Raw genomic sequence first — 26,065 nt, 5'->3', positions numbered from 1 at the left:
TTAGCATGGGGCACATTTAAAACTAATCAGAGAAAGTTCTTTTTCACTGAACGCACAATTAAACTCTGGAATTTGTTGCCAGAGGATGTGGTTAGTGCAGTTAGTGTAGCTGTGTTTAAAAAAGTGTTGGATAAGTTCTTGGAGGAGAAGTCCATTACCTGCTATTAATTAAGTTGACTTAGACTGCTATTACTAGCAACGGTAACATGGAATTGACATAATTTTTGGGTACTTGCCAGGTTCTTATGGCCTGGATTGGCCACTGTTGGAATCAGGACGCTGGGCTTGATGGACCAGTGGTCTGACCCAGTATGGCATGTTCTTATGTTTTTATGTTCATCATCCATTAGAAGCAGGTTCTGATTGAGCTGGGAACCCAAGGAATTAGAGATAAACTGATGAGCCAAAATACCTCCAATACTTGCTGCTAGGCAGGGAGGGCAAGACAGAGAAATATATAAAAAGATTGGAGTATTGATCACGTCCAACCAAAGTAAGAACCAAAGAGTAGAGAAATGAATGCACAGAGATCATATCCTGACAATTCATAAATGTATTTGAAGAATGCAAACTCTGGTGGTTCATGACTGATTATGTTGGGCGTGGTAATAAAATAAATTGAAGCAGCTGGTTAAATCAATAAACTGGCACAATTAATTCAGAACAGTAGTTTAATAGCAGCCAGAGTCTGATCTGACAGAGCTGTAATCAGCTTCTGAGCAGTATTCCTCAAGAACAATATTCTAAACTCACTCTTATGGGTTTTAAAGAAGAGCAAACTGAATCATGGACATCTGCGGTTGAAAAGAATGTCACCCTGTATAGAGGAGCTTCATGTAATTAACAATTGTAGTTGGATAAATGTGTGTTCCTGTGAATGTAAAATATGTAGCAGCATTCTATAAGAAAAAAGTTTGATCTCATGTGATAATGTTGCAGGTTAATTGTAAAAGTTTCCTTACTCTCAAGTGAGTAGTGATAAGAAAATCCCTCAAGTAATGGGAGAGTATTAGGTATTTTGTTTATGCTATATATTCTGTGGAATATGAAGGTGTGCAAAAAGTCTACACATCAATACATCTCCATGGCCCAGAGCCAAATAGCAGTATGAGCTTGCTTGATACCTTTTTGAGCATGAGAAAAAATGCTATGGGCTGAATAGAACAACTGTCATAACTTTTATTTACATGTTGTGTGATAGTCATCCTGAGGAAATATGTGAAGTGCAAAATGGAGGGGGCTGTTTTCTCTCTATAAAATCCATTCCAGGAATTCAACTGGCTACAGGTACTTCTTAAACCTAGAAACGTAGAATCATGATGGCAGAGAAATACCATACAACACATCTAGTCTGCCCATCCACATCTCCTCTCAGCTTTGTAGTCCCTTTCTCTCCCTCACATATCTTCTGTGATTGTCTCATGCTTTTCTAATTAATAAAAGGGCTCATATAAATACATCAAGCTTGAGTCAATTTGAGGGGGATGGGCATACCTGGGAACTCTTTGGATGTGGCCTGGAAACACCAGAATTCTGGAGGAATTGCTAGGTCTCTACTAACATCCAGAAATTCTGGGGACTCCTTCCTGTAGAAGCAGGTCCCAGAAGACATTGCAGGAGCTGCATGGGTAGGAAAGATAAGCATTGGACCCTGATGTATAGCCACTTAGCACTGCAGGGTCTGGCCAAAGAAGGGGCCCTGTAGCAGGGCTGCCATGGACTCCATCCTGCAACAGCCTGAGAAGAGGAGGACTAGCAGCAGGGCCGCAATGGCTTACAAAGAGGAGGCCTAATCTGGCAAACAACTATGAGAGAATATGTCAGATCCTCCAACACTGAAAGTATACACCACTCATTAGTTAATCATCAAATGCCATTATTACCAACTCCTCTAAACACAATTTTTTGTGTATATATATATATATATATATATATATTCTATTTAATGTTTTTTTTGTATATGTATATTCAATTTTGTGATACAAACAGACAACAATTTATCTTACAAAATGTAAACAATTTTATTATATTGCACTAATCCCAACATACCTAAAGAGATCTTTATAACATGTATCAATTTAACACACATAAACATGTAACAAACATAAAACAAATACTGTGTTTATATAATTGTATTTTTATATATTTACCCGGACATGCCTACAACCAACACCCCACTAATAACAAATATGTCCACATTCACACATCATACACACCCTCTAAAAACACTCTACCCATAAAATACTTAAATTCTCTCTCTCTCTCTCTGTGTATATAATCTCTTCATTTCTTTATTATCATAAATCTATCCCATCAGATCATTATATCCACTCCTTTGTTCAAAGATGTTATCCCGCTCCTTCATTCAAAGATGTTGATCCCGACATTTTGTAAGATAAATTGTTGTCTGTATCACAAAATTGAATATACATATACAAAAAAACCCCATAAAATAGAATATATATATACAAAAAATTGTGTTTAGAGAAGTTGGTAATAATGGAATTTGATGATTAACTAATGAATGATTCCCTGAGTGGTGTGTACTTACAAAGAGGAGGACCATAGGCAAGGGGGAGGAAAGACCTTGATTGTGTGAGTGAGAGCCTGTGTGTGTGTGTGTATGAGAGAAAGAAACAGCACATTAGTGTGAATGCCTATGTGTTAATGGAGTTAGCGAATGAGTTAGTGTGTGTGTGTGTGTGAGTGCGTGCGCGAGATGGAGACAGCATGTGAAAGCGAGAGCCTGTGTATTAGTGTATGACATGGAGAAAGTATGCGTGTTTGTGATGGAGACAGCGTATGAGAGTGAGAGCCTGTGGGTTTGTGAATGTGAGTCTGTGCATGTCTTTGAGTGAGGAAGAGGAGAAGAAAGGGAAAAAATAGAGACCCTGAAAAAGGATTTAGGAAAAGATTGTGAAGGGGTACATGGAAAAAAGAGGCTAGGACCAACCAATTAGAAAAATAAGATCAGACAAAATTAAAAAAAAAATATTTAAAAAGAAAAAAAAATATATATATATATTGAGTTTTTAGTGATTGGCATATGATGTCTTTGGGAATGTGCATAATATATTTGTATTTTGCTCTTTCTTCAGTATTCCACCAAATTATGGCACATTTTTAGGTGGATTCAATTTAATAAGGAATAAATAAATTTATTTTAAAATGTTTACATACTGTCTTGCACAGTACATTCTCGGTACATGCTGAAGTCTACTGCTGTGTTAAGAATGGTGATTTAAAAATGGGTAAGGAGTTTACCTACAACAGATTACAATCATGCTTGTGGCTCCGTATGAATAAACAATATATGCGGGCTTTACTATATCAACAGCACTAAGATTTTAACACCAAGTTGCTCTGTCAAGATTGACAAACTGTGATGACTGCTTACTGAATCTCACACAATTGAGGAAACGTATTAAGAATAGCCCCCGAGGCAGCTCCTGCGAGAGCGAAACTCGGCCAGAGTCTGGCTAGTTCCAATAAAGGCTTCTTTTACACCGATCATCTTTTGTCTCTTCGCTTACCAGCATATTGGATCGGCCTCCGCTTTGTTTTTTGCACAGTGTTTGGCTAGAGTGGGGGTGGCAGGATGGGTATATGTTTGTGGCTGGTGGGGGTGACTGTGTGTGAGTGTGTTTCTAAACGGATCCATCCCCCACTGCAATCTTCCACCTCTCCTCTCCACCCATTGTACTCCCTTATCCTTTTCACTCCCCCTTTCCTTACCCATTGCTCTTCCTCATTCCTTTCCCCTTCACTCTCATACGTCTGGGGCTCCTCTTTCAGCTGGCAGGACTTGAGCTCCCTACCAGACCATTGCTCCTAAACTCTTCTTCTTGGGACAGCAGGGCTTGGGCTCCTGGCTAGCCTGATGCTCTCATGGTACCTTTGGGGGTTTTTGTTTGTTTTTTTTTCCTTGCACCAGTGGGGCTTGGGCTGCCAGCTGGCTACTCCGATGATGTCATCTGGCCGTTGTTCGCATTAGCCAGATGACTTCAACGGAGCACCTTGAGATAGGCCTAGTTTTTTTTTTTCAGTTAAAACCAAAAAACTCAATTTCCCCATTGTGGATGTTTTATTTGGATTTGAAAAAGAAATTCAGCGTGGGGCCTCCAGCTGACTGTCACATGCTCAAGGACTGTGGTGGCCTGTACCCTTCTCCTGCAAAGGTTTCCTGTTACTGTAGAAACTTATGCAAAGGTCAGGGTTGCCACAGGTCCTTGCATGTATACAAGGCCTTGAGCAAACGATGGGCAGCTGGAGGCCCCTGTACTGAATTTCTGTTTTAAAGTTGTTGCTGCTACTGCCAGATCTTGGCCCCACCAAGAGCCATAACTTATATGGCTAATATAGGCTGGGCCTATAGGTGCCACTGCCAGAAGAGTGCCCTTCTCCTGCAGCCCAGAGAGGAAAAACAGGAAAATAGGGTTGAAATCTGGAGCAGAGTAGTTCTTTTCTTCTGCCCACTTGAAATCCCACCCCCCCTTCTCTGCAAGATAGAAGGGGAGGGGCTGGATTTAGAGTGGCTCTTTTCTCCTCTGCCAGATGCCTGCTAGAGGAATTTCTGGAGCAGGAAGCAGAGGGAGATTCTTTGCACAAGCTGTGTGCAGCTAGGGCTAGAGAAGAGACAAGCACTGTAGTTGGTCTGGGGGGAGGGGAGAGTGCTGATAAATGCATATTCCCTCTACCTTTCCCTTTATGTGAGTGGGGGTGGGTGGGGAGGGAGGGGGTTGAAGTTGGAGAGAGAAAGCTGATGCATGCATCTACTACCTCCATCACTTCACAACAAATCTCGGAGTAACTGCAGCTCGAAAGTTCCAGGGTACAGCATTTGCAGAGAGGTGATTGAATGGTGGGGGGGGGGGGGGGGGGGGGAATGGAGTTTGACTAATAACGTACACTGGAAATGTAACCAGGCCTGGTAGTGTCTTATAAAATGGAGTAAATGCTGATACCATTTATAAAAAGAAAAAAACCCAAATGTGTTAGCTGTGAAGAAGAAACATACAGCTGAGACATGTTGAACTGGAGAACAGAAATCTAGTGAGAGACTAATCAGTGAAAAGTGGGTGACTCAGTCAGCCAGGTGTCTGGGGAGAGGAACTTGTGCAAAGGGCTTTAGCTAGCAGAAATTACACACCCTTCAGTAAGGTGGTTGCCGGATGAGTCCTGGGTGTTATGGTATGGCAGGTTTGCTCTAAAGGTTCTGAGTGTGTTTCTGGCAGGGTAATGAATGGAGTCTGCTTTGCTATTAATGAGATCTAGAACCTAATTTGTTTAATATAATAAAACATCATATAATTAGAAGCAAAAAAGGCTTGAAACTATCAGACGCACACTCCCATTTCAATATTAAGCAGCAGGAGTTAGAGAGTGTTTGACTTAGCCAGGTAGAGATGACTAATCATTTGGGTAGAATTTAAGGGTCAGTTCTGATGGAGGTTTAGGATTACATCCATACGGACCTAAGGGCCATATTTTTGACAGGGTTATCTGTTTATATTTTCAATAAACCTTGCTTCTTCTAAAACATTTAACAGTCTCCCAGCTCATGATGTCAGTTTCTCACATAGGATCCCACTGTCACACAGGCATACCCATCATACAGGCTCCCTCTCTCACGCTTGCATATATACACCCCCTTACACAGGCTTCCTCTGTCTCTCTCTCACAAGCACACCCACCATCAAACAGGCTCCTCCCCTCTCTCTTGCAGATGCACACCCATTCATACAGGCTCCCTCTGTCTCATACACACACCCTCACACAGGTTCCCTATATCTCTTGTACACGCATACATCCTTATACAGGTTTTTCTCTCTTTCACACACAGCCCTCTCACATAGGCTTTTGCACACACACCTCTACATATCCTTACAAAGACTCCATCTCTCGTGCACATGCACACACACACATTGAAACATAACATAGAAATGACAGCAGAAACCATTGTTAACCGTTGTGATGGTGAAACCGAACGACGGTATATAAAACTCGATAAATAAAGAAAGAAAAAGACGAAACGGACCATTCAGTCTGCCCAGCAAGCTCCCACACTTATTTTCCCATACTTATCTGTTTCACCGACCACCAAGTTCAGGGACCTTGTTGGTATGTGATTTGTATTTCCTGCCACCCCTTGCCGTTAATGCATAGAGTAATATTGGAGTTGCATCAAAGGTAAATCATAAGGCTTAATGGTTAAGGGTAGTAATCGCCGCATTAAGCAAGTTACCCCAATGCTTATTTACCCAGACTGTACAGATCAATGCCTTGTTGGATGTTGTCTGAATGTAAATCCTCTTTTCCACATTTCTTCTTGCCGTTGAAGCAGAGAGGATTGTTGGAGGTGCATTAACCGTGTGAAGGCTTATTGAGTAAGGGTAGTAATCACCAGGTAGTAGCCATCACCATTCCAGCAATCCACCCCCTTGGCTCTTCTCTTCATTCCCATTCTCTAGCCTTTATGGATCCGCCCTGTTTATTCCACACACCCCTTCTCATGCGCTGTCATTGTGGGCCTCACCATATCAGCTTCAGTGTGACAGGGATGGACTCCGCTCGCAGCTCGTCAAGTCTCCTGCTGCTGGGCAATGAGCGGGATAGGCTTTGCTTGCAGTCCACTGGATGTTGCTGCTTCTTGGCTGCAAGCAACATGGGCTCTGCCCATGGACCACTGGATGTCGCTTCTCTTTGGCCACGAGGGATGGGCTCTGCTTGGGTCCTGGTGGGTGTTGCTGGCTGTGCTCTAAATTCTGCATCAAATATGGGAATTCTGCGCAGGATGGGAATTCTGTGCAAATTCTACACTCTGTAGTGGTGCAGAATTCCTCCAGGAGTAGGTAATGCATACTAATAAAGGATTGTTTCTCTAGGGCTTTCCATGACTACAATCCTTATTCTTTTAACATGCAGGGTTTATTTTTTTCATTAACTTTTAGCATGTTCACTAAAAAGTTACAATGCATTAAACTGTTGTAACAAGCTAGTAATTGCTTTATAATTGGATTGAAATGCCCTCAATATAGGATTCATCTTCATGTATCTTTTAAGTCGAGTAGGTTATTTTTTGTAATTGAGCCCATAACCTAGAAAGATTAAACCAGAATTTGAAAATGTGAAGAATCCTGACATTTCTCTTATTTGTGCCTCAACAGGAAGACATGAACTTGAATGAAGAACGTAAAACTCCTTTACGGCATAAGGACTTGGCTACAAAACGTGAGATGGTTGTCCAGTATATTTCTGCAACTGCAAAATCTGTAAGTAATAAGAGAAACTCTTCTAAGACAGACCAGAATAATAAGCTTAAATTGATCTGCTTCCTGCTTTTTTTTGAGCTGAAACCTTCAGATTGCTGCCTAAATTTAGCCTTCTGTGGGGTTTATAAAACCCTTTCTTCATAATGCACTTTAAAATGCCTTCAGCTGTGGATAAATTGTTCATTAGAATGGAGTCTACATCTCACAACTGCTCAGTAAGCTGGAACATGACACTTTTCATTACTACAGTCTAAACCAATAAGGCATCCAAATCTATTGCAGTGGGTTAATCCATAGGATTTGACTGCTTAATTTGTGTGTAGTTTATCATACAGACTCAGTGAGATTGTGATGCTTCCTTGTAAATCAAGATGAAAAACATTTTTAAATGCTTAGTGTATGCACAATGCCCTTAATTCCGTATTTACTGAAGGATGTCAGTGGGTAATAGGAAATAACAAAGATTATTGTACAAATAATGGCAAATGCTGAAACCCAGGATCTGGCAGATCCCTGAAGTGCTGCATTGCAGGGTGGTAGTATAAACTAACTAGGTGCAGGAAGGGTTCAGCAACATTGCAGCTCTCTGAAGAGTCTCCTTTTGGTATTGTACACAGTGCTTAACACCAAGAAAAGCTTTTCTCTTCAGACATGCAAATGTTATTTGAATGCTGCATGAAACATTATGTAAGTGTAGCCATTGCAGAGAAAATTACAAACGAGTGTTGCTCTGCAAGCCGGTACCATATTTGTTCTGTATTGTACTTTAAGGAAGCTGGAGCTGAATGTCAAACAATTTAAGCATAACGCATTGCAGCACTGCCAGGGCAGAGGAACAGCATGTTTTTTTAATTTGCTTTTGGTATCCAAGGGCAGAAATATGTTTCCAGTGATAAGTGAAATTTGCCATGAGCATTGAGCGGTCATCATTTTCAATAGAATTAGGTGATACATAAGGTTTTACTTTGAAATTCTGATGAACCTCTTGCCTTTTTACACTCAAGCTATTGTTCAAACTAAAATGCCTTGGGAGCATGCTGCCTGTCTTTTCAATATAATTTTTTTTTTTTCAAATGCCCAAAGGCAGAAGCACTAGTAACTCCACCTAATGAAATCTGAGTGCAAAATATAGATAACAGCGTATGAATAATTGTGTTATTTAATAAAAGAAAAAAAAATCCTGGTAAATAAAATTTAGTTTGTCTGCATTGCTTACCCCTGCTGTGCTGTCAGAAATGAAAATGATTGAGATGTTCCTCTTTTATTTTCCTTTTATCATCGTCTTGTTACTGGATCATCCACATTTTACTTGTCTCCCCACTTCCCAAAGGCCAACCACATAAAACTAGTTTTCTTAACTAATTTGTTCCTTTAATCATATTTACGATTGAGAAAAGTTGTGGCTGCCATGGTGGATCTGCAGAGATACTGAAAGGAAGTGACATCTGCAGTTTTTCTTTATTAAATAGATATTAATGCATGCAAGCAGGTCTTAACATAAAAATAAAAATTATTGCATTAAGGCATTACATCTTATTTAATAAATTTCTATATCACATAACCAACATAAACTATAAAAGCGGTTTATTTATTTATTTATTTGGAGTTTCTTATATACCGATAGCCGTTTGCATATCATATCGGTTTACATACAACTAATAACTTATGGGCATAGCCCTTACAAAGAACAGTAAAAAGAATGTGGAAAACAAATATACAAGAGATATATGTAATTAATTGCTCTATGCAACAATATACAAGGGATAAATTAATCGCTCTATGCAACAATATACAGAGGATATATTTGCGGTAAAACATACATAACATTTAAAACGATCACAAACTGAGAAAACCTGCTGCTACCTAGTCATAGTACCACAGATGGCCAATCAAACATACTGACCCTGCTCCCAAATACCCTCCTTGATAATAAAATACCAATATAGACACTAACTCCGTAATCCACCTTTGTTTATAATTTCTATCTTCCAGAGATTAGATGCACTTTAACTAATTTACAGAACTTCACATAATTAAGTTCTGTTCTCACGTGGCTAGGCAAATCATTCTGCAATTTGGTGCAACTAACACAAATACCCACCTTGTATAACAAAACAACTGAAACTTCTGTTACCACTAATTGGGCTGTTTGAGAAGACCTAAGGGTGTATGGCCTGGTCGATTCAATATCAACTTATCAAATAGATACTTTGGCCCATTGGTGTTTTGTTGCCTGAGAGGCAATGTCCATAGTTTAAACTTTGCTCTTTCAGCAATTGGCAACCAGTGTAAGCTCTGCAACAGCAGGGACACATGCTCATAATGTGATTTCCTACAGACTAATCTTACTGCACTGTTTTTTAACAACTGAAAGCTCCAAAGAAAACAAGCTAGTGACCCCACAAACAGAATATGAATTCTCAAGACCAAAGTAGACAGCACTGTTTTTTACAGCATACAGATCTAAATACAGCCTAAAGAACTGCACCAATTTTAACTGCAAATATGTTCTCTGCACCACCACACTCAGGAAGGATTTCATTGAAAAACTTGAATCTAACCAAACAACCAAATACTTTATTGTAGAAGAAACAGGGATAACTTCATCATGCATTGCAGGGCTAATGAAATAGGTTGGTGGAGTATCAAATGCTCTTCCAGTCCTCATTTATCACCAACTTATTAAATAGGCAAGACAAAATCATATGGTAAAACACACGATAATCAGTCCCACACCATTAAGTTATCAGTACTCACAGAAAATAAAAAAATGGTGTTCTTTTGAAATTTTAATACAGATTACAATAAGTAATTTTTTCAACACATAATAGTATTAAAAACCCACCCAAATATTGCATAACCCAATTAGGGCCTAGTTTCGACAAACAAAATTAGTCATCTTCCACCCAATTAAAAAAAAATACCCTATACCAAAACATGCCCAATTCATACAAAATAACCCCACATTCAATACAACATAAAATAGCAATACATAATTTCACAAAACAAAACTTTTTAAAGAGCTAAATGCAATCTTTTATATTTCACAATGCTAAAAAGCCTAAATATAATATCACTTGTGTTGATGCATCATTTAATACCTAAAAATAAACACATAATACTATATTAGAAACCCCTGTTACTCAGATCTTATCCAATACAATATTTAAATAATCACTTAAATAACCTCATAACTCCCATAGAGTTACAATATGGACTTACCCAAATATCTTCACTAACTCTTCTTACCACAATGATCACTAAACCACCTTATAAACAGATCATAATCTAAAAAAAAAAATATTTGCACAATTGACCACATAACCAATTGACCACATAACCAATTGACCACATAACCACATAACCAACAGGCTATATCTACTACACGGCTTCTCATTTTTTATATTACAATTAACCAACCCAATCTTCCCAATCTTCAATCCTGCCCACTACACATTTGTACTATATTTCCACAAAGATCATCACAACTAAATATCAAAGATGTTTCACTGCATATCAACTCACCCCACTAGCGTCTCTGAAACATCTTCACCAACAACCTCTGAAACCATAGTTCTATCGCAAAAATGCCAAAGCATGTGTATGATGAACTTTTACTGCATACGCAGCCTCCCAATCTAATTGCACATCTATTTAAATGTTCTCCCGAAATTCACAAATCTTTCTACAAAATAAAAAGGACTAATAACCCATCATATCACCATTTCAAAAGTTTTCACCAAAATCAATATAGACTTATCTACCGCCAAAACAGCAATCAATGCTCTATACCAAATTTTCCAAAAGCAGGCTAATGCATGCGTTCAACCATATTCTCCTGCAACTTCTTGCTTTAAATACATCGCCCAAAGACCCGCCTCAAAATTTAAATTATCCAATGAGAAATTAATGGCTAGTTCACTGATGACAATAATCCCCAATCTATGCCTCACTGCCTCATCCAAGCCAGAAACAGGAGCTAAGAACTAGATGTCATCGATATAAATATGATCAGTGACAGTTCAAAAAAGCAGGTCAGCCAATGACTTCATAAAAAAGTGAAATAAAGGGAAGAGGCATGAGCCCTGCAGCACACCTATCTTCAACATGATTGGTGCACAGTGAACTCCCTCCCCCCCCCCAAGCTGTTTCCTCCCTTCCAAAACTAATCAAAGCCAATCCCTTACCTTGCCCATCAGACCCAACAGTTGACATTTCTCTAGCAATAGATGATCTACCAAATCAAAGGTACTTGCCAAGTCAAGCAGGGTCAGAAACATAGAATGCCCAGCAACTAGAGCAGAAGTTCTCAACCGGTGTGTCGCCAAGCACCAGCAGGTGTGTCGCAGCTCCCGGTGTCCCACTGCCCCGCTTGTACTTCCCTTCTCCCCAGGGGTGGGGCCGAAGAATGGAGAGATGGTGTGCGCCACTGCGGGAGGCCAGGCCGCCAGTGGCTGAAGAATGAAGAGACCCTGCGCACTGCTGGAGGCCAGGCCGGTGGCGGCTGGAGAGACATTGCATGCCGCCGATAAACGGAGGCCAGGCTTATTGGGCCAAACAATGAGAAGAGGCTCCATGTGAGCTTATGTGTGTGTGGTAGAATGGGTGCCTGGGTGCATGAGTGGAAGCTTTGTGTGTGTTTGTGTGTGGTACAATGGGTGCATGAGTGGCAGCTTTGTGTGTGTGTGTGTGGGGTTGTAAGTGACAGAGTATGTGTGCGCTTGTACGTAAGTGACAGAACATGTGTGTGATTGAGAGAGAGAGAGACTGGTCAGAGGTGATGTGTTTCTGTGAGAGAGACAGACTGGTCAGGGAGGTGACTGGTGTCTGAGTGTGTGAGAAAGAGATACTAGTTAGGGAGGTTACTGGTCTGTGTGTGAGGAAGAGATACTAGTTAGGGAGGTTACTGGTCTGTGTGAGACAGACTGGTTGTGGGCCCTAAGGAAGAGGACTGTGAGGTCAGAGCTTCAGCAGCCACTGCTGCTTCTGGTGAGTGCAAGGGAAAGGAGTAGGAGAGTTGCTGGAGAGGGTAAGTAAAGGTGGCTTTTAAGTTGATTTTTCTTGATTGACTGCCATTTTAATTATTGGGTATTATGTGATGTCTGCTGTTTTGAAATATTTTATTGATACTTGGACAATTTTTAATAATTTTTATGAGTTTTTAATTGTTGGATGTAATTCTGTTCATCAGCTGTTTTGTAACATTTATTAGTATAGGTTTACAATTATTTCTGAGTTGGGATCTATAGCAGCTTGGCTTGCTCTGTTTTCCTAATAGGAGGTGTATTAGTGTTTAGGGCCTGGTTAAATATTTGTAGAGGTAAATTACAGTATTTTCATAAGGAGGGGTATTGTGCCTGCCAGTAAAGAAAGTTTGTTTTGCTTTTACTGAGATGTCATCAGAACCAGAATATCTTTTTTTTTGTGTGGTGAGTTCTATGGGTAATGCCCTAGTTCTGCTCTGCACTCATTTTTGGGGGTCGAAGGGGTTCCTGAGGATGCAGAATGTATATTTACATTTTGCCCCGTGACGGTCACATGTTCAGTGTGTCATACATGTGAGAACAGTCTGTCAGGTGTGTCCCGGCCGAAAAAAGGTTGAGAACCACTGATCGAGAGAACACAACATGTCATCAGAAATAGATAATAAAACTGACTCTGTATTGTGCCCTGGGTGAAAACCTGAGGAATTATCTGCCATCCACACAGAGTGCTCAAAAAAATTTGAAACCTGATTTGTGACCACATCCTTTATGATAAAAAAAAAAAATTAGAAATAGTCTATAACTCTCACAAAGATTTGGATCTAACTGGGCTTTCTTCAGAATTGGCTGCACTACTATGAGGCTGGCAAAAATCTTACAAGTAAAGCATTAACAATGCTTCTTAACCAATCCAACAGGCCGATACAGTAAGGTGCGGTAGAAAGAGGTGCGTTAGTGTCGGGCGCACCCGAGTTTGCCGCACGCACAGTCTGGATCACATACCGCTCGATACTGTATTTAAATGGCATGCAAATGCAAGCCGCGTCCAATGCGCGTCCATGAAGCGCAATCCATTTTACTGTATAGGCGCTATACAGCACCTATACAGTATCCTGGGTGCGCTGGTACCTGTCATTTCAAATGTCATTTCAAATGACATTTGAAATGACAGGTACCAGGAAGTGGATCCCAACTTTAAGCAAAAGAAAACCTAAAAACCTAAAATCCAATGCACCGGGAAAGCCACTCTTCAGATCACGACTAATCCCATCCCCCAGCCCACGCTCACCTGCCCTGGCCGCGTCCATGGGTGCCGGTCTCTGGGGCAGCCCCAGTCCTCTCTCCCATCCTCCTGGGGGCAGCCGGCAGCGAGAGCGGGAGCAGCCCGGGGCGGATCGCGAGGCGGCTTCCAGCAGCCCTCGCCGGTGATGGTGAATGGGCGCACGCCGTGACCTCTGACGTCTAGCCGGGCGCTCAGGTCACGACGTGCGTTCAAGCACCTTCACTGCCATGAGCCCACGCTGTGACCTCGGACGTCCAGCCGGGCGCTCAGGTCACGTGTGCGTTCAAGCACCCTCGCCAGCGGGGGCTGCTGGAAGCCGCCTAGAGATCCGCCCCGGGCTGCTCTTGTTCTCGCCACCGGCTGCCCCCGGGAGGATGGGAGAGAGGACTGGGGCTGCCCCGGAGACCGGCACCCATGGACGCGGCCAGGGCAGGTGAGCGGGGGCTGGGGGATGGGATTATTTGCGATCTGAAGAGTGGCTTTCCCGGCGCGTTGGATTTTAGGTTGGGCAGGCAAGAGTTTAGGTTATGCTTGGAAACAACAGGTCCTTCCTTCCTGCTCCGGAGCTGTCAGCGCACCCGCCCGGGAGACCGGCACCATGGACGCGACCAGGGCAGGTGAGCAGGGGCTGGGGGAAAGTTTGCCCGATCCTGGCTCTTGTCCCGGGGGGCTGAGGGGGTTATTTGCCCATGAAATTTCGTCTCTCTGACATGATGCTCCACACTAATGCAGGGGTAAGGGTAGGCGGTAAGTTAGCAGGTTAAACACGCGGCAAAACTGCAGGTTAAAAAAGCGATAATCGGGGTGCACGTTACTGTAAGGGAGGGAATAGCTAATCCGATCGTTTATATCTCATATACATGCCGCGGGCGGAAAGGGTTTCCCGTTGATTTAAAGAAGCGGTAAGGATGGGTTAAAAGGGATAGTGAATCGCGAGTTGGACTAACGCGGCCAAATTGTGAGTAGAAAGCGGCTTAGAAGCAGGGTAACCGCGGCCGCACTTTACTGAATCAGCCTGCAAATGAACATTTAGCTAACATTGGAGGACAAGGAGCTAATGGGCTGCCATATAACTTAATTCCATGAACTAACACCTTAAGACCCACTCCATTCGTACAATGAAATTCTTCCATGCAGTGATCATACACTTTTCCACAGGATTTATACCTCATAAAGGTACCACATCAGTTGGATTCAGTAACCTTTCACACAAAGTAGAATTCTTATTCTCAAAATAATGAACAAACTAACCACAATTTAACATATTGACCAATCCCTAATCTCCTTTTGCCCAGAAACTTTGTAAAATACCTTATTAATTCCTTATTAACATATTCTGCTGATTTAATATTTATTTATTTTATTTATTTATTTACTTTTATATACCGGTGTTCGATTTTACATATCACATCGGTTTACATTTAAACAAAATTTGCAGGAACTTATGCGTTACCTTTGTCAAATACATTAAACATTTAAATATGGGGATTGTTAACAAGGGATATAAAAGAACATGGGGAATGGCTAACACTAATAGCATTGGAGAAAGCTTACTTTCTTCTCAACTATCATCTTCCTATAGCTATTGGTCTTCATCCTTCACTCCCTAAACACCAGAAGGGAGCTGGTTTGCTTCCATCTATGCTTTAAACAAGGTACCTCCCTCCTCGATTTCCTTAAATTATCACTAAATCAAGGGAGTGGTTGTTTGTGCTGTGGAATCCATTTCAGAAGAGCACTATTATCCAAAACAGGTACTACTTTACCATTCCATAGTTTTACACCAGCCCTCCAGTTCACTGTAGCAGGGACCAGTTCCTTCAACTGCATCCCAAACTCTTCTCCATCAACCTTACTCTTCCCCAATAGCCTTTACTTTCCCCTCTCCCACTCGTCCTTTTTAATTTCCTCTCAAAACAGAATGTAACTGCAACATTGTCTAACCAAGGAATCCTCACCAAACTCCTGACAGGAAATTTAAACAGCAAAACTGATCTGAAACATTAACCACATCCAATGTATGCCACATGTATCCCTCCCACCAACCCATCTAAGCTCACAACATTGAAGCAATGATCTAAAACCTTGAACCTGTGCACAGATTTATTTTCAAAATGGAGATTACAATCCCCAACCAATGACAGTTGTGAAAATTGCATACTTAAATCCATAATCAGATCATATAGCTCTTCAAAGTATTGAACATTCAAGTTAACATACAACACCAAAATGCTTCCAGTCACCAATATCCAATTTTAACAACAAACTCTTACACCCCCTTAAACCCCTAAAAGAAAGGCAGGGAATAGGAAAACTTGCCTTCCCTATCTTGATAGAAAAAAAAATAGTATCCTACAGGGCACATTTGGGAAATAAGAACAGTAACATCAGATAGCCATGTTTCAGTTAGGAACAGCAAATCCACTATCTGCTCCTGAATCAAATCATGTATAAGCACTGCATTTTCCCCAACAGATGTAACATTAAACAAACAACAATTAAACTTCCTAAAAAATCTTTTAAACCTACCACTAAAATCCTATGCATCACTCTATTCACCTCCAAATCATTGTTCAAATTACAATGATGCAACCCATTCCCACTTTGAATTGTGGTCACTTGGGTCTACTGTCTGCCAATAATCACAGTAATTTTTCCCTCCTCATAGTCCACTATAACAAAACATCTTTACACTAAATGCACTCAACATGCACAAAGGTGTTCCTTTTGTTGCTCTCCTTTTTGCATGCGATGAATGAGTGTGCTCCACTCTGGCGCATGGGAGCCTCTGACATCCTTCTGGACTATAAGACTCTGTACTTGATTACATCAGCATGGGGGTGGGAACAGCAGCCAAGCACAGCCAGGGAAGGAAAAGTCAGGTACAAACAGTACAGATGGACAGTCCAGGGCTGGTAGAAGCTGAGTTCAGCAGCAGCAGTGTCTTGTTCAAGACTGTAAAGTAGCTATTAAGTTCAGAGTGCAACAGTGACATGCATTTTTACTGCCCTGCATCTAGATACTGGATGGATTGTTTAGTCTTTGTCTGCCGTTATTGTTATGTTACTGTGTTATGTTATTTCTTCATTAAAGATGTACCTGGCTACAAAGAACAATAAGGTCATATTGCACAGACCTACTTGAACCCTTTTACAACGGAGAACTGTGATGAGGAAGCACAGTATTCTGGACTACAAGAGATGATGATAAACTTGCTTTTTCAGTAGAAGGCAAAGAATTCTTTAAGATAATGAATAAGGAATTTTTCAGAGATGTGTCAAGCAGCTGAGTGGTGCCACTCCATTCCGTGGGCGTATTCCTCTGTTCCTCTCACTGCAGCACATTACAAGTAATCTGTATAATTTTAAATGCCTCTGTAAAAAGCCATAGCTGCAGTGGCCTACTTGACAATATTAGACAATGGATGTATGCCTCATGTAGGCTTTATCCTTGGAAGGGCTAAATTTTCTCCACAAATCAGATTTCTGTGGAATATCCGGTAGTTCTGGTTCTATACATTTTGCCTAAAATTCACAAGAGATTAGACAAGCCTCCAGGCAGGTCAATTATGTCGTCGAAGGGGTCCCTCTTTGAGCCATTATCAATCTTTGTAGACCACCTGCTGCAGCCATTTGTGTAAGAGCAACCTTCGTACATAAGGGATTTTGGGCACATCATTACTATATTAGAGGGTTTTTAGGTTCCGTCATCCAATATATTGATGGCCACTTTGGATATTACTTTGTTATATACGAACATCCTCCAAAGGGAGGTGATATAGTAAGGGAATATATGATGCTCAGGGGGGATAGAAGTAGGATTTCAACGGAATTTGTGGTGGAGTTGACAACATGGGCCATGATGCAAAATTATTTCTGTGTTGGACAACGGTTTTTCAAACAGATAAAGGGGGTGGCAATGGGGGTATCGATGGCGCCGGACATAGCGAACTTGTATATGGGTTCCTTTGAAAAAAGGATTGTAGCTGAGTCGCCTTACAAAAAAAGATCAAGCTGTGGAAGCGCTTTATAGATGACATCTTGGTGATCTGGGAGGGCTCAAGGGAAGATTTTGACTGTTTTCTCACATGGTTGAACTTGCAAAATTCAAATTTGGGTTTTACAACAGAGATTGATGATCAGGTGTTGCATTTTTTTTAGACATTCAAATTAGTATAGAGAACAACAAGTTTCAATTTACGATCTTTAGGAAAAACACAGATCGCAACACCATTTTGCATTTCAGGAGTTATCATCCAGTCTCGTTGAAAAAGAATATTCCCACAGGGCAGTTTCTTCGCCTTAGGAAATTATGTTATTCAAATGCTGAATATATGTCAAAAGCTGGGGAAATGTTCCAAAGATTCAAGGATAAGGGGGTACCTGAATAAAGTATTAAAGAAAGCATTAAAAAAAGGTAGATAGGCGAACAGAGATTTGCTATTGATGCCCCAAAAGAGGGATAAAGGGTCAAATACAGTGTGTGCGCTACCGTTTTCCCCTGATGCCTGGAGGGTAAGGAAGCGCATTGTGAGGCATTGCGATATTTTGAAACTTCACCAGGTATTTAATGAAAAACCATTGTTTGCCTTCTCTAGGACCACAAATTTAAGAGACAGGCTTGTACATGTGGCAATACATGTGGAAGGGACATGTGGCCGATGCAAGGTTTGTCCACAATCAGTTCAAAGCGAGGAAATATTGGAAAATGGCTGTTTTTTCACGTTGCTTACAAAAACCACTTGTGAATCTGAGAGAGTGGTATACCTCATTTGGTGCCCCTGTGGTCTAAAGTATATCGGTAAGACAGAAAATTGAAAGTCCGAATACAGGAGCACATGAGTTGCATCAGGTGCAACCGTGTAGAAGCACCCCTTGTTCAGCATTGGATGGAGATGGGTCATAGAGCAGAGGATTTGAAATTTGTGGCTGTGGAGCAATTGCCCCTTATAATTAGAGGAGGTGATGTGAATAAGTCATTAATGAGGAAAGAACAAAGATATATATTTGAATGGAACACTGTAATTCCCAGAGGCCTCAACAAAGAAATAGAATGGGGGGTGTTCAATTAGGTTCTTTTCATGCAATAGACCTGGGAGGTGGTTGCATGGGGTACAGTTTTTTAAATTGGTAGGGCAATTAGAATGAGGGATGCAATGGGATCAGTGTCTGTAGGGGGTATGAAAAGCATTAGTTGATAGTGACATTAAAAAATCCTGTGGTCAGGGCATGGCTTGGTAATTTGAGTGGGTGTGTAGTGGGGGTAGTGTTTTAGGGGGTATAGAAAAGTATCAGTTGAATAGTAAACATCCAGAAACTTTGGGGGTCTTTGGCAAATTGTAGAGAAAGGAGCAACTTTTGAGGTCCACTTTATTAATATGTCAGAAGTGACAGGCAGTTGGATAGTCTTTAACAAGGTTGGGTTGATCGCGGTATAGGCAACGTCTGAGCGGAAATGATTTGTAAACTTGTTCAAGTTTTCATTTAACAAAAGTGGTGGTTATTTTTTAAATGGTTGGAATAGACGTGAGAGGCAAGAATTACACACGATCGAACATTGGTTTTTAAAAAAATTGCTGTGGGTGTTTGGTGCATCGTAGAAAAAGGAGTCACCATTCAGGTCCACTTGATCAATATGTCAGAAGTGAAAGTTGGATAGTCTTCAACCAGGTCGGGATGATTCCGTGACAGGCAATGACATAGCGTGAACGATGTATACACTTTTTTGAGTTTCATCTAATAAAGGGGTCATTATCTTTAAAATTGTTGAAATAGATGTGAGAGGTATAAATTACATACGGTTGAACATATTTTATTTAAAAAATCGCTGCGCATCGGGTGATGTCACAACATGGGGGGTGGTTTGTGGGGTTTTTAAACCCGGGACATTTGCGGTAAAGCTCACAGCTGCAAAAAGAAGTCACTCATGGTGATTGGGGTAAGTTTTTGTCATGTGTGTGGGGTGGTTGTTGAGGTTTATATTAATAGAACCATTTGAATGCACAGGTACATTGTTATATCGATAATATGATACACTGTGAGCAGTGACCCATGGTCACGAAGCCTTTGAATGAACATTTGTTTTAATATTAGCAGTTGGAAGACACATACAAAAAAGCCGTCAGCACCAACAAGCTGGTGTGAATCTGAAAGTTGGTGGGAAGTACAGCTTTGGAAGCCCGGTCCAGGAAGAAGTTTTAGTCCCCTGATGCAGGCGGTGGGATGGCATCGGGCATGTTATAACGTATATCATTTGAAAAACTGTCGTGATCACTAGTGCGGCGTCCATGAACTTTGGCTATGTTATAAAGTATACTATTTGAAGAACTCTTGCGATGTGAGCATTAGTGCGGTATCCATGAACTTTATAACGTTTAGGAAAAGACTTAAGACATGGCTTTTCAGGCAAGCCTTCCCGAACTCCACCTAACAAGATCCATCAATGACTCCTATGCTAAGTAGCTGTATATAGTGGACTCCATATTTATTTTGTTCTCTTGTATATACAGAGGACTCCTTATTTACATTGTACACTTGTATATAATTATCCTCCTCTATCTCTTTTATTTCTTATAATCCCAGTTCATGAACCCTTGTTAATTGTAACTGCTTCTCTTCTCCACGTTTATTTATGTTTTTGGTTATATTTTTGCACCCCTGTTTTCTGTAAACCGACATGATGAGAACGAGTTCTTGAATGTCGGTATAAAAAAACCTTAACTAAAATAAATAAAATAAGCAGAGCTATTGTTTTTCAATTTTCAAAGAATATATGCTGTCAAGATCGATGAGATTGGATGGGATTTGATCCGGGCATTGCGCAATAGATCATGTGACAAGTTGCATTGAGTTTAATTTGAAAGTGAGGCTTGATTCTGGTGTTACAAAAAATGTTTGGGACGAAATAAGCACAAACTATACAAGTGAAGTTAACGGCATATCACAGTGAAAGAAGATATGTAACCAATTTGGATAAGGCTTAAGCACTTCAATGTCCACAGAGATAAAAATGCTTTCCAGTGGAGGAGGTGTTTGAGAAACATTTCCAGTTGAAGAACAATTGTGAGATTCATTGGTTTTTCAGGAGTAGTCATTTGAAAAGCATTTTTCATTGAAGAAAAGGCTGTCTTTTATAGATTACAATTTGTATAAGTGTTCATTGTATGGGGTAGTGTGTGATTGGGATAGAGGTGTGAATGGTATGTGTGGTGATTGAATGAGTATTGATATAATACTTTTTGATATGTATTTAAAGGATTTATATAAATGAAAAAATATTTTTTGAATATATGTAAAAATTTTGTTTGAATAAATAAATGATAGATTCTATTAGTAATATTGAGTTTTTAATAATACAGTAAATTAGTGAGCAATATTAGAATACGTATGGCCTGTAGTTGATATAGCAGTTTATGTTTCAACAGCTAATCTGGCCAACCCTGCAGAATGATCTTCATTTTACCTGTCTTTATTTCTGTGGCGCAGACTGTGCTGGTCACTGTTATCTCCAGTTTATGTACAGTAAGACTTCATTTGTTTTGCCTGTTCATAAAGTTTGGAATCAAGTGACCTCCACTGTCTGCGAGTAAAGACAGAGTTAGTCTCTCTGCTTAAACAGCTCAAAGAAATGCTTGATGGAGACAAAATAGTTAGACCACTACCAATTTTGTTTCCAATATTGGTGAACTCCTTTGTGTCAGTGGTGATGTAGTATTAGGGTCTTCAGCTGCTTGCTCTAATGCCATAGAGCACTATAGTGAAGGTCCCCCCTGCTTTTGATCACTCCACCTGTCAGCGGCTGTTCCTTACTCTTGTACAGAGAACAGAGGGCTCACTGGATTAGGGGTTCATTGCCCAGATCCCAATATCACCACTGTTACCTCCTGGTATAAGGGGGAAGACAGTGTTAACTTGAAGTTTGTGAGGGTTCATTTGATAGTAAGGCTTGAAGTCCTATTCCATATGGGCAAGGAGTCTGGCCTCTTGGTCTAGAACCCTCAATAATGTGGTCCAGATTTCCACAGGTACAAAATCTTTTGGCAATAATGCTGAGTGGAAAGGAACGAGTAAATGTTAAACAGTTATTTACTCTTTTGAAAAGTACAAAGATGAGGGGGACACAAGTTACTGGGTAGTACGTTCGAAACTAATAAGAGAAAATATGTATATGTATATATATCACCGCAAGCGATCCAGGGATTGAATTCCACAGTCCACAGCCCCTTCCAGAGGCCCCGCACCCTTTGCAGTAGAAGAGGACCGGAAGGCTAATCTGCATACTGATCCCAGCATCCCCCGGGAGAGGAGTCCAGAGGTCACCACAAGCGATCCAGGGATTGAATTCCACAGCCTCAGCTTCCAGAGGCCCCGCACCCTTTGCAGTAGAAGAGGACCGGAATCTCAAACCCTTCAATTAACTGTGGAGATCAAGTTAATGGTGGTTAAAAAGGATTGGTAAGTATTGCTTTGGGAAATCTTTGGACTTATAAAAGTTTAGTGAAAGGTGAAATAGAGGGATATATTCTTTAGAGTTTGTGTGTGTCTGAGGTAATAAGCAAGCCAGAGATAGTTAATTGTAGTGTCTGTCTTTCCCTCCCACTCAACCCTTTATTTTTAGGCAAGAGACACTTTCTCATAAATATCAATCAGGGTCTTATCTAAATCATACTATTGTACCAGCCCTTATTGAAAGTTTAATCATCCCCTTGTAGGACACTAGATGATTAATTAGTAAATTCACCTGTAAATTTAAAGTACTCTAATTCCAACTCCCTTAGTATTCTAAACTTAACTAGGAACTCAATAAAATTAAGATGAAGGCAGCAGTCCAGCAGCAAGAGGGGGGCTTTCTAGTCTTTTGCATTGAGTGTCACATGTATGATTTTTTTACCCGCCGGTGAGAAATTGTATGTTTGCACTCGGTGCAAAGAGCTCCTGGCTCTCAGGGAATGAGTCCGAACTCTGGAGGCTAAAGTAGCAGACTTGGAGGAGCTGAGTCAGACAGAGAGGTACATTGATGAGACATTCAGGGACATAGTAGCCAAGGCCCAAATCCAGTCTGGCAGCCCCAGTGCTGCCTTCGCTCAGAAAGGTCTCCCAGTAGAAAAACATAACTTCCCGCTATACCAGGGTTATCTTGTAGCAAGGACCTGCTCTCCAGGTGATGTATTGTCCTCTCGCACTGAGGACAAGTCTCCCAGGGCTACTGCCCGGGAGTGAAGGATTAGGCCGGCCATCATAGTTGGGGATTCAATTATTAGAAATGTAGATAGGGTGGCTGGTGGACGTGAGGACTGTCTGGTAACTTGCCTGCCTAGTGCGAAGGTGGCAGGCCTCATGTGGCACCTAGATAGGATTATAGACAGTGCTGGGAGGAGCTGGCTGTCGTGGTTCATGTGGGCACCAACGACATAGGAAAATGTGGGAGAGCGGTTCTAGAAGCCAAATTTAGGATTTTAGGTAGAAAGCTGAAATCCAGAACCTCCAGGGTGGCATTCTATGAAATGCTTACTTTTCCACGTGCAGGTCCCCAGAGTTTCAATGCGTGGATGAGATGATGGTTCAGGAAAGAGGGATTCAGTTTTGTAAGGAACTGGGGAAACTTTTGGGGAATGGGGAGACTTTTCTGAAAGGAAAACCTTAACCAGAGAGGAACCAAGCTGATGTCACTTTCAAAAAGGAGATAGAGCAGCTTTTAAACTAGAACATGGGGGAAAGCTGACAGTCATTCAGCAGTGCATGGTTCGGAGCAATGTATCCTTGAAGGATACTAATGAATCAGGAGAACTAGGGCATCCCAACAGACAGGTTCCAATAAAAGAAAACGTAGCCCATGTGCCTATATGTAAAAAATCACCGAAGCTAATGATTTCCAAATTATCCCTAACAACTGAAAAGCAGGTTATTAATACAAACAAAAAACACACTTTGAAATGTCTGTATGCCAATGCCAGAAGTAAGATGGGAGAGTTAGTGTATAGCAGTAATGATGAGACTGACATAATTGGCATCACAGAGACTTGGTGGAAGGAGGATAACCAATGGGACAGTGCTATATCAGGGCACAAATTATATCGCAATGATAGGGGTGTGGCACTTTATGTCCAGGAGGTATAGAGTCCAACAGGCTAAAGATCATACAAGAGACTAAATCCTCAGTAGAATCTATATGGATAGAAATCCCATGTGTGTTGGGTAAGACTATAGTGATAGGGGTATACTACCATCCACCTGGACAAAATGGTCAGACATATGATGAAATGCTAAGAGAAATCAGGGAAGCTAACCAATTTTGCTGTGTAATAATAATGGGAGATTTCAATTACCCCAATATTGACTGGGTAAATGTAACATCAGGACTTCCTAGAGACATAAAGGTCCTGGATGTAATAAATGACTGGTTGTTGGAGCAATTGGTTCAGGAACCAACAATAGAGGGAGCTATTTTAGATTTAATTCTTAGTGGAAGGCAAGATTTCATGAGAGAGGTAGCGGTGGTGGGGCCACTTGGCAATGGTGATCATAACATGATCAAATTTAAACTAATAACTGGAAGGGGGACAATAAGTAAATCTACAGCTCTAACACTCAATTTTCAAAAGGGAAACTTTGATAAAATGAGGAAAATAGAAAAAAAACTGAAAGGTGCAGCTGCAAAGGTTAAAAGTGTTCAACAGGCATGGACATTCTTTAAAAATACAATCCTAGAGGCGCAGTCCAGATGTATTCCATGCATTAAGAAAGGTGGAAGGAAAGCAAAACTATTACCGTCATGGTTAAAAGGTGAGGTGAAAGAGGCTATTTTAGCCAAAAAAAATCCTTCAAAAATTGAAAGAAGGATGCATCTGAAGAAAATAGGATAAAATATAAGCACCGTCAAGTTAAGTGTAAAACATTGATAAGACAGGCGAAGAGAGAATTTGAAATTAAGTTTGCCACAGAGGCAAAAACTCATAATAAAAACTTTTAAAAATATATCCAAAGCAAGAAACCTGTAAGGGAGTCGGTTGGACTATTAGATAACCGAGGGGTTAAAAGGGTTCTTAGGGAAGATAAGGCCATTGCAGAAAGACTAAATGAATTATTTGCTTCCGTGTTTACTAATGAGGATGTTAGGGAGATACCAGTTCCGGAGATGGTTTTCAATGGTGGTGAGTCAGAGGAACTAAACCAAATCACTGTGAACCAGGAAGATGTAGTAGGCCAGATTGACAAAGTAAAGAGTAGCAAATCACCTGGATCAGATGGTATGCATCCTAGGGTACTAAAGGAAATAAAAAATGAAATTTCTGATCTATTAGTTAAATTTTGTAACCTATCATTAAAATCATCCATTGTACCTGAAGACTGGAGGGTGGCCAATGTAACCCCAATATTTAAAAAGGACTCCAGGGGCAATCTGGGTAACTATAAACCAGTGAGCCTGACTTCAGTGCCGGGAAAAATAGTGGAAACTATTCTTAACATCAAAATTGTAGAGCATATAGAAAGACATGGTTTAATGGAACACAACATGGATTTACCCAAGGGAAGTCTTGCCTAACAAATCTGCTTCATTTTTTTGAAGGGGTTAATAAAGATGTGGATAAAGGTGAACCGGTAGATGTAGTGTATTTGGATTTGCAGAAGGCGTTTGACAAAGTCTCTCATGAGAGGCTTCTAAGAAAACTAAAAAGTAATGGGATAGGAGGCGATGTCTTTTCATGGATTACTAACTGGTTAAAAGTCAGAAAACAGTAGGATTAAATGGTCTATTTTCTCAGTGGAAAAGGGTAAACAGTGGAGTGCCTCAGGGATCTGTACTTGGACTGGTGCTTTTCAATATATTTATAAATGATTTGGAAAGGAATACAATGAGTGAGGTTATCAAATTTGCGGACGATAGAAAATTATTCAGAATAGTTAAATCACAAGTGGATTGTGAAACATTACGGGAAGACCTTGCAAGACTGGAAGACTGGGCATCCAAATGGCAGATGAAAGTTAATGTGAACAAGTGCAAGGTGTTTAGGGAAAAATAACCCTTGCTGTAGTTACACAATGTTAGGTTCCATAATAGGAACTACCACTCAGGAAAAAGATCTAGGCATCATAGTGGATAATACTTTAAAATCGTCGGCTCAGTGTGTTGCAGCAGTCAAAAAAGCAAACAGAATGTTAGGAATTATTAGGAAGGGAATGGTTAATAAAACGGAAAATGTCATAATGCCTCTGTATCGCTCCATGGTGAGACCGCACTTTGAATTCTGTGTACAATTCTGGTCGCCGCATCTCAAAAAAGATATAGTTGCGATGGAGAAGGTACAGAAGGGCAACCAAAATGATAAAGGGGATGGAACAGCTCCCCTATGAGGAAAGGCTGAAGAGGTTAGGGCTGTTCAACTTGGAGAAGAGACGGCTGAGGGGGGATATGATAGAGGCCTTTAAGCATGAGAGGTCTTGAACGGGTAGATGTGAATCGGTTATTTACACTTTCGGATAATAGAAGGGGGCATTCCATGAATTTAGCAAGTAGCACATTTAAGACTA

The 26,065-nt window shown here is 40.7% G+C and overlaps 1 protein-coding gene across 1 annotated transcript in view; it reads left to right on the top strand.

Annotated features, from left to right (window-relative positions):
• Window positions 1–26,065, top strand: part of DIAPH2 (diaphanous related formin 2) — a 2,404,298-nt gene that overhangs the window by 156,363 nt on the left and 2,221,870 nt on the right. The window contains exon 4 of the mRNA XM_029607438.1: window positions 7,167–7,271. Coding sequence (XP_029463298.1) covers window positions 7,167–7,271 — 105 coding nt within the window. The remainder of the gene's footprint in view (window positions 1–7,166; window positions 7,272–26,065) is intronic.

This window comes from Rhinatrema bivittatum, chromosome 6 (genome assembly GCF_901001135.1).
Source record: "Rhinatrema bivittatum chromosome 6, aRhiBiv1.1, whole genome shotgun sequence".
Lineage (NCBI taxonomy): Eukaryota > Metazoa > Chordata > Amphibia > Gymnophiona > Rhinatrematidae > Rhinatrema > Rhinatrema bivittatum.
This window is presented reverse-complemented; position numbering and strand designations above follow the sequence as displayed.